At 41.9% G+C, this 9,913-nt stretch overlaps 1 protein-coding gene across 2 annotated transcripts; it reads right to left on the bottom strand.

Annotated features, from left to right (window-relative positions):
- Window positions 1–1,952: 1,952 nt before the first annotated feature.
- LOC143119399 (angiogenin-like) lies at window positions 1,953–4,812 on the bottom strand. 2 transcript variants are annotated; one of them, XM_076280879.1, is made up of 2 exons: window positions 4,578–4,812; window positions 1,953–4,265 (listed from the first exon to the last, which is right to left on the bottom strand). In XM_076280879.1, exon 2 carries the CDS (start codon window positions 4,254–4,256, stop codon window positions 3,669–3,671), a length of 588 nt encoding a protein of 195 aa, XP_076136994.1. In that variant the 5' UTR covers window positions 4,257–4,265; window positions 4,578–4,812; the 3' UTR covers window positions 1,953–3,668. The 2 variants fall into 2 exon arrangements, with proteins under 2 accessions (XP_076136994.1, XP_076136995.1); XM_076280880.1 differs by lacking the exon at window positions 4,578–4,812 and adding an exon at window positions 4,386–4,564.
- Window positions 4,813–9,913: the final 5,101 nt, after the last annotated feature.

Raw genomic sequence — 9,913 nt, 5'->3', positions numbered from 1 at the left:
GCAAGAACTGGTAGGCAAAGTCTCTTGTAAAAAATCTGTTGGAGTAGCGTCGCCACCTTGTGGTTGGTTGACTGCATTGCAGACATGCTGCTTTTTCAGGGAGCCTACTGTACCCGTATGGCTCTGCCGTCCCGAGTTTCACTTCTCATTGTGTTGACATTAGTTTCAGTTTTTAGTCTCCTGTGAAATCAGTCTCATCATTTAACAGTGAGGGATAATCATGCATTCTTAAAATTAAATGACCTAACACATTGTTTTACGAAAATGGTTTGTAAGGCTATAGCCTATGCCACATCATATTGCTGTTCTTCAGAGACAATGACAATGGAGTGAACTGATAAGGTTACTTAATAATAGCGCTTAGCCTCGAGTTTCGGTTTCCTTTCACTGTTGGTCCAGGCTTTCAGAGGCTAAGGCTCATGGTTCGAATTACGGGGGGTATTGGGGGTCCGACCCCCCTAAATGAGACTTGGACCCTCCCAAAAGGGATGAAAATAATAGTTTGGGGGGTACTGAAAAAATATAATAAAATGTAATGTTATCCAATATTGCATGTAATTAAATGCAGTATTTCCACCACATACCAACAATTCAGGATATAATCTAATGAAATACGATTTTCAAACCCTCACCCCCATTGGGCTGTACCATTTCTCTCGTACGTTCAGACTGTATTCTTTGCTATGATATAATATTAACGAATTAAAACAAATGCACAGATCTGCAAAAGGTAGGCTATATGGGTTTACAAGCGGTATGGGTTAACAAGCGGTAGCCATACATTTGTCTAATATGTCACTGCCTTTGCAATATAGTGATAGCCAACCTTTGAAAACCATTGAGCAGCAAGATCGCTATGGTTTAACTGGAGGTCTCCCTTCCACTCAGCGGCCAACACCATCACTGCTGCATAACTTAAAAAATATTAGGCCTACAATCACACCCCATGTGAGGAGTTCCATAGATATAGGCTACTGATCAGGCGATTTAGCAGACTAATCAGGCGATTTATCATTTTGTGCAATTTCATTCTTATTGTCTTAACAAGAAGGAATATGCACTAATATTGAGGGAATTTCGCATGTACTGTAGATTAGTGGTTTTCAACCTTTTTTAAGCAAATGCCCATACACCCATAATTGCAACGTTACCTGCAGTTTGTTTGAAACGCTACGTGAACATATAAGAAGTCAATTGGACCTGAAATGTCTTTCCTCGTTGGCATTAGGCTATTAGAGATTCGTCTGTCATAAAAGTGTATTGCTGCAAACGTTTTGTGATATAAACTGCGCACAATGCACTAGGCTATCTATACATTGTATGAAATGCCTAGGCTAAACAACGTGAATATATTTGTATTCCAACCATGAACAAAAGTCAAACAAGTCATTTTTTTCATTTGCTTGATGTTTGGTAGGATTAGGCTATCCAAGTAAAACGAATCAAATGAACCAAAGGCAGGACTTGTATTAGGCTAGGTGAACTTGACTATTACAGTAAACGGGAGACTTTCTGTAGCCCATCTGTAAACAATTCTGGGTCTTAAATTTAAGTTGTATGTTTGCCATTTCTGTGCTACTGGCATTTCCATGTTTGCAATGCACTGCTATACCAAAAAAAATTTTTTGACTGTGGCACGCAAATTTACGCACGGGGCGCACCTTGAAACAGTGTTTACCCCTGCCCAAATTCAACCCTTCCCATAACGTGTAGGGTGCATTGTGCTTGCTAGTATGGTTAGTTTCTTTTACCTTGTCGGTCAGCCAGCCACGGTCATGTGACCTTTATTTCGAAGGGAAATTGACTGTGAACCATAAGTGTGAAATCATGTGCAAGCCTATATAAAATAGAGAGTGACATCACCAGTCTAAATAGCTGTAGCCCAAAGCTCACGGTATAATTCGAACAGTGCTAAGGCTGTACATTTAAACACAGAGACAAGACCAATGCAATGACAGATTCAAATAAGTTTATCAAAAGTATCTCTCTATACAGTCAGAATCAATCACATTAAATTATATCAAACATACTCAATACATTGGTATGTGTTGAAATGCTCATTTAGCCTTGAAAATGTGTTGAAATGCTCTAGACTATACACTTGCAGTAGCAGAGAACTGTGTTTGTTTACCTTTCCTGAAAACACGTGAAAGCTAATCTTGTCTGTCAATGGATGATTGAATTAGATTTCTGGATGGTTAAAATACTCTGTGTTACTGTGTAAATGTTGTGCTAATGGTAAAAATACACTGTGTAACTGTGTAAATGTTGTGCTAATGGTTACAGTTGTTTACAATTGTTTACACACGTTTTCAAAACTCTGTGTCTATTTTTCAAAACTCCACACACAAAACCCACAATTGCTCACACAAAATGCAAAATGCCTCAAATCTCCAGCAAAATGACACACAACATTCAAAATGTCAAAAACACATCTTTAAAGCAAACATTCGCCTCACATTACAAACACTTTTGTCATAATATGACATTTTGGATACATCATGTACACACTGTTGCTCAAAACCTAAACCTCTTCTGTCTTAGGCTTTCTATATGTATTTCCACAAGAGTGAAAGTTACGGTATCAACAAAGAGAAGTTGAAATACACAGTAAAAATGCAAGCAATATTGAAACCAAAAATAGTGATTTTTCCCAAATAATTTGCTGTTGCGAATACAGTATTTTACAGCAAACAAGAAAAAAAGGAAAGAAGAATACAGTGACCACCAGATGTACATGGAGTTTTGAAAACACTGATTTTGTTTTTTTTCCAAAGACAAGTGTGTGTGTGTGTGTGTGGGGGGGGGGGGGGGGGGGTCAAACAAAAATAGAGTAAAAAGAAACATTTTACATAAAGTCAACTTTTTGTAGAACATTACTGTAAGCTAAAGTCCGATTACTGTAATTTTCAAAGTATCTGCATTGGTTCTGAATATTTCAACCGGAAATCCTCTAGGAGCAGATTGAAAGGGTCCATACCTATATAGAGAGTATATCTATTCATAGACCTATACTAAGGCAATGATTGGATGGTGTTCAGTAAAGTAAAGAGTGTTTACACATGTGAAGAGAAAGAGTGAAGCACTGGTGATTTAGTGTGGCATTTTGATGGGTTGTGTTTGAAGAACGAAATCAAGTTACTTCCTGTTAGATTTCTGTGTGTTAGGTAGAAAATTGTGCGTGATGTTTTGCAAAATGTGTTTTAGTCAATTGAAAACTGAGTCAAACACTGAGAATTAGTGTATGGTTTTGCAGATTTGGTGTTGGGTTATGATGTTTGGAGGACATGTTTAGAAAATTGTGTGACAAGCAAAGATTTAGTGTGTAAGCAGTTGAAAAAAACTGTAAAATAATTGGTTTAAAGGCCAAAGCCCACTGGTGGCGACATTCACATCCATGGATATGATGCTCAACAGATTGACCAATTTTCTAAACTTTGCCGTTACTTGACGTGCATCAAATGTCACCAGCGGGCGTTGAGTCTGTAATGGTCACAAGTGGTTTACATCATGGCACTGAGATTTTCCATGCTGATAGAATTGTTCATTGTTTGTAAAATGTTGGCATACAACTCAGTCACGTACTTATGATAAAATAAAGACATATCACAATCAGTGGCACAGTGTTTCAGCCTGGAAATAAAGCAGGAAATGGCCCAGTGAGTAAATCACACGGCAACCTCTAGCGCCACCAACAGGAGACAAAGTATGCTCACAAGTCCTGCTGCTACCCTGTCGCCTCCGCTCCTGGATGACCTAAGGCCGCAGTCGGGTTTGTTCTGGTCCGGCACAAGACTCTGCGGGTTCCCCTCGAAGTGCACGGGCTGGCAGACGTTCTGGAGCTTCTCACAGGCCAGGATCAGATGCTTGCGCTCGTGGACGATCCGCTTGATGCCACAGGTTCCCTGCTCCACGCGCACTGTGATGAAGGAGAAGGGCTCCTTACTGATGCACATGTTCCCGCTGAAGGCCTTCCCACCCAACGGGGAGCACACAGCCTCCACCCGCTGCCTCTCGCTCTCGGGGAGAAAGGACTGCGTGGGACGGGAGCAGAACTTCTTGTTCCGCAGCAGCTCCTCCCACGCGTTCTGGTCATTAGTACTCGGCGCTCCCTCCAGGATGTGGCGCTTCAGGAAGGTCTTGTAGGCAGTGGTGCGATCAGACAGCATGCAGGGCATCGAGTTCTGATCATCCAGAGCAGCAATCCCTGTGAGGGAGAGCAGCAGAAACAGGGTCCAGACAACAAGAGTCTTCATCTTGGCTTCCTGCATGAAAAGATCATCAATGTACACAGTTATAAAGAATCAAATATTCTTTCTTTCTTTCTTCTTTTCTTTGTTTCTTTTTCTTTCTTCACATCCTGCCCCCCCCCCCCCCCCCAGTACCTCTGAGTTGTTTGCAAGCAGCCAGTGCTCTATGCGGTGGCGTGTAAAAATAGAGAGTTATTTTTAGCTTGTCCCAGAGGCCTGTTCAGAGCTTAAAGACACAGCCATCTTTACAGTAACACTCGGCTCTCCCCACAGTGAAGGGGATCCTGTAAACCTTATGCTCTGGGTGTCGCTGAGTGAGCACCTTACCGTAAAGCAAGAAGTTGGCTGGCTGGCTGGCTGTGCTGCGCTGTTGCTTGCTGGGTTTAGCTTCTCGGGACCTCCCTCTCTGCTGAGGTGGCAGTCTGCCCGCCCCTCCCCTCCCGCAGCAGAGGCCTGACACGTGTAAACATGTCCCCGGAACACCTCGTCTGAATCATTCCTCTATGCTCCATGTCTGTTCCTTTGCTTTCAATCCCTGTGACTCCAGTGATATGGAAGGCTGGGAGGGACCTAGACAAATCCTCAACCACATCACAGCCAGAGCAGGGCCAGTTCAGGGCCAGATCCGGACAGTATACATTACCATGTGACCTGTTCAATGGGACAGTGAGTGTAGTCTGTGAGTGCATTTCTATTGCAGGCTATATCCTGAAAGACATCTTGCTGACAGAGATACGCCCTGTTGGCAGCCTGCCTGTCACTGCCCTTTGAACTGATATGACTGATTACTGCACAGCCTTCCTTCATAGCACCCAGAACTTCAGAAGTAAGACTACTGCACTGTGTCTGGTGGGGTTGGTTCTGCTCCAAGTGTGTGGAATGTGTGGCAGTGACTGTGTAAGGGCTTATTGGATATATGATGTCCATGAATAGGCTACACTGGTTTATTATACGGCTCTTCACAATGCTAGTAGAACGCTCCATTGACTTGAATAGGATTTCCCAAAATTCTACGTTAAAATATTAATTTATCACCCGGAGAGAAGAAATACTAATTTCTCATTTGCTGGTGGGGTGGCTATTAATTCTGAATAACGGGACACCTATGAAGTAGATCAGGTAAAAAAAACTTTAATCATCGTTCCATATCAATACTTATGAATGGCAACTATAACAACCATAATAGGATGACGGTTGAGCCTGGAAGCAGGCTTCGCAACAATGGAATCAACTGTAAACAAGCTAACTGTCCCATGCTATCGCTGTTATAGGGCCAAAGAGAGTTGTAGGCTACAACAAACAACAAGTCGGCTTCTTTTTAAGCAAAACCGCTTGTTTCCTATGCTATAAAGGCATGTATATTGTGGCAACTGGGTGATAAGCGGGATAACGGCCTTCGAGGTGTCCTGTTATACGGAATTAATGGACTTGGGCGGATAGTTCTTTGCCCTACCTACATGCTACCTCACTTTTCCTGTAAAACAGGACACCTTGGCGGCCGTTATCCCTTACACAATTACCGCTGATAATTACCACTGTCAATGGCAACGAGTTTTGTGTTTCTGATTTACATCTTTCATATCACTCCATAAGTAGTACGGTCAGTTCTTGCAATGGAACTTCACTCAAAAGTGAAAGCAGACGGTTGATCAGCTGTGTTCTAAAGCAGCGGTTCCCAAACTTTTTTCCCCGCGGACCACCTTCTACATCCTGACTCGGCTCGCGTACCCCACCATCCAACACATAAAAAAGTAACTCATTCTATTGACGCATTCCAGGCATCGTTGTTTAATTAGCCGCCCTACATGATAACATAATCAAAATGTGCAACTGGTCTATGAGCTCTCACGTAAAAAAAAAAACACATTGGTTAGGTAGCATCTCACTGCAGACCACGCACTGTGGCTTTGGACAGTCTGTCTCCCAATCCACGTGAAGCCTAGGGCTATATGCCTCATCATCAGTGTTGGGAGGGTTACTTTCAAAACGTATTCCGTTACAGAATACAGAATACATGCCCAAAAATGTAATCTGTAACGTATTCCGTTACGTTACTCAATCTGAGTAACGTATTCTGAATACTTAGATTACTTCCGCATTGAATTGGATTTTATAAGTGTAGGAATGCGGCCATCAAATCCTGCTTAGGCCTACTAAACAGGCCTATTCTGGTGTGTTCTTCTGTTCCAAATGGCTGAAGTGTTAGGCCCACATAGGAGAATGTAAAGTCAACTAAGCTACCTGATACAACTTTAAAATAGCAAGGTGACCACTAAAACTACTGTACAGCAGGCGACTAGGCTAATTAAAACAAACTAAATAAATAGGCTACTTTAAGGGCGTAGCCAGAAAATATATTAGTGCCTGTGAGATTTTTCGGTGGCATCAACCCAGTACAAGTGAGGGGCGCATATGACAGGTGGAACGCAAATGACCTGTAAATGTAAACACTATCTAGGCTACTGTATATCAGTGCTCTCAAAATGAACGTGATTGCGTAATGACAATCAAAAACCGCACGTTAAAATATGCTAGCCTACTCGCAAGAATAATTCTTCAGAGGCTCCACCATATAATTCATTTTAAAACGTAGGCTAGATCTAATTAGAAAAAAAAATAATCCATAAAGCTTTTTTAAGTTAGAATAAAAAACTTAGAATGCAGTGCCTATTTTAGAGATTGGTTTAATTGTAGGCCTAGGTCTAAATCAACACGTGAACTATAGGCTCTGTTTATTGATTAGCAAACTGTGTAACCGATTGGCCGAAGTAGCCTGAGCTATTAATACTTGGGAAAATATCCTTTGAACAGACATCAGGAACCGCGATCAGTGAGGAACAGGAGTTACCTCCACTTACTTTACTCCTAATTTGCTGTGCAAACAGTCATTTCAGGGTCTCCGATGACGCGTCCATAATGCGCGCTGGCTGCGTTTTGAGGCTAGTGACGGGGGCTTGGATTTAAACATGGAAATCATAGATTGCTTTTAGGAGCTTCTGAGTTGCCTTTATTTATTTAGAGAGTGAATAAACTTATGAAACAGAGAAGTATCGTCATGTAATCCATTGGTTTCAACAATGTAACTGTATTCTAAATGTAGCAACCGCAAATATTGTTTTTGTTAAAAATGTTGATTGTTTGTTCATGACAGTAGAAAGGGTAAAATTACAAATAGTAGAATGGAGTAGGAAAAGAAAGATTACTAACCTGTAATAGAACAAGGGGAAAATATTTATTTTTGAAAAGTACTTTCTGACCTATGACCTCTGTGGGAACGTCAACTGTGCTTCACTCCTGCGCTATTCAGATGCATAGCTGATGGAGATTGGAGTGAGCACGATTTATTCACCTGTTGCCATTTTCATATATGTTCACAGGTAAGGGGCTTGAAACCATGTTAGAAGTCAATAGTAAGTAGATAACTAGATGAGATACAGATAAATACTCATGGTTGTTTTGGTTGTTGCTATATTTTGAGTTTAATGCGGGTGGGAAATGCACTGTGTTGACATGACTAAGTGAGATTAGACGGTAAGGAATATGTTGTTACCAGAGTGTCCGCTAGCATGTAATATCTTCTAGAAGCAGGTATATGTACTACTATTGTGAGGTTTCACTCTTTCTCTTATGTTATTACCGTTTCTGTTACAATTTGTATAAAGGATTAATGAGTGTCCTGTATAGAAAATGTGAATAAGCTCGCGTGAGTTCGCTACTAAGCATGCTATTCCAGTAGCCCACTATTAACGTTACTTGAAGCTACAACGGTAGCAACGTGGTGTGTGCTATAAGTGCCATGTAGCTTACACTCGCACTACACGTGCAGGCCCACGCACACACAGACACGGTACACAATAATGTTATGATGTTTGACTGTTTTCTTTATGTCTTGGATATGGGCATTAATAACTAGGCTACTGTAAGATGTTAGTGTAAATGATACAATGCATAGCGTTACGATGCAAGGGGATGATTTGGATGACTGTACTGAACTTATCAGGTCTAGTACCTTTGTTCTACACACACACGCAGGCACCCGTGTGCACTCATACATGTGCACGTGTGCACATATACACACGCACGCGCACACACACACACACACACACACACACACACACCCACACTCACACCCACACAGTTTAATGACAGATATGCAGTTTAGTTTTGTGTTTGTAGGATTGCATATGTTATGATTCAGATGCATAGCTGATGGAGATTGGAGTGAGCACGATTTATTCACCTGTTGCCATTTTCATATATGTTCACAGAATAAAAGAAGTAAATGTGTTGCCGCCTCCTGTGAGTCATCCTTGGGGTAAAAGTGTAACATATTTTGGTGCCGAAACCCGGGAAAACAACTGACAAGATGGGCCTTGCTGAACTCCAAGATGAAGTGGGCATGAAGCTGCGCACCCTGAAGAGAGAGAGTGTCATTCAGGTATGCTTGCATGCTAAATTCCTTGTGGATGAGGATGAGGCAAAGAGCAAGAACAACTTTACATTGCTGAAGCTTCTTGATAACAAAGTGGTTTCAGTATCAGAGGCCGAAGAGACTGACAACGCATGTCAATTCATTGTTGATTTGATCGCTATCATTGACAAAGAGGCAGGTCGGGCTCCTTCTAAAAATAAAACTGACCCGAGTAAACCCTCCCCTAGTCCCATGCCTGAAGTGACGATAAAAAAAGATTACAAGATCTGGGGACAAATTGGTGACTGTGCACAAAAAGATAAGTTGTCATACACAAACCTGCTGCACCAAATTAATGCTGGATTGCGAAAGGGATACTCAGAGAATGACATTGTTGAAGCTGTAATTAGGGCCATAACGCCTGGGCTGCCATTGAGGAGTATGCTTGAGACAAAGAGTAATCTGACTCTAACTGAGCTAAAGACGATCCTAAAGGGCCACTATAAAGAGGAAAACACATCAGATTTATATCAGCAGCTTGTTAATCTGTCACAGGACACCAGAGAAACAGCCCAAAGTTTCCTCTTCAGAGCTATTCAGCTTAAAGACAGGCTTCTGTTGGCTTCAGAGGATGAAGAAATAGAGCAATACAAACCTGAGTTGGTAAAAAAGAAGTTCCTTCGCACAGTATTCACTGGGCTACTCAGTGAATCACTGAAAACACAATTACGAGAGGTCTTAGCTAACCAGTCAACTAGTGATGGGCAGCTGATTGAAAAGTTAAATGAAGCTACACAGTTAGAAGATGAATGTAGTCAAAAAATGAAGAAAACATCCAACACACGTGCTTTACGGGCAGCAGAGATTCAAGCTGAAGGACAGACAGAGTGGCAAGGTAAACAAAGGGAGCCAGCCATTAACAGCACCAGTAGCTCCACCCAAGTAAATGAAAAAAAAGAGAGGAAAGAAATGGAGTCTATCCGAGAGAGTCTACTGGAACTCAGGGAAGAGATAAGAGCGGAACGCAGAGCAGAACGTGCAGAGATGGCAGAGCTGAGAAAAATGGTTGAAGCCTCCATGCACATGGGTTTTGCACGGCCACAACAATCAGCAATCAAAGCATGCTATACATGTCAGCAAAAGGGGATGGAAGTTACCTGTCAACATTGCTTTAAGTGTGGCCAAGGAGGTCATTTCTCCAGGGGATGTCTGGGGCAGATACAGCAACATGGAACAGAGGCACCAGGGACGA

Source organism: Alosa pseudoharengus, unplaced genomic scaffold (genome assembly GCF_046254945.1).
Source record: "Alosa pseudoharengus isolate Yale_2024_CS ecotype anadromous, Long Island Sound unplaced genomic scaffold, YU_APseudo_1.1 YU_APseudo_1.1_scf_12, whole genome shotgun sequence".
In the NCBI taxonomy this organism is placed as follows: Eukaryota; Metazoa; Chordata; class Actinopteri; order Clupeiformes; family Clupeidae; genus Alosa; species Alosa pseudoharengus.
The sequence above is the reverse complement of the archived record's forward strand: the minus strand, read 5'-3'. Positions and strand labels throughout refer to the sequence as shown.

Bases quoted from the DNA above. Each gene is read 5' to 3' on its own strand.
- LOC143119399 (XM_076280879.1), bottom strand. From the start codon at position 4,256: ATGAAGACTCTTGTTGTCTGGACCCTGTTTCTGCTGCTCTCCCTCACA.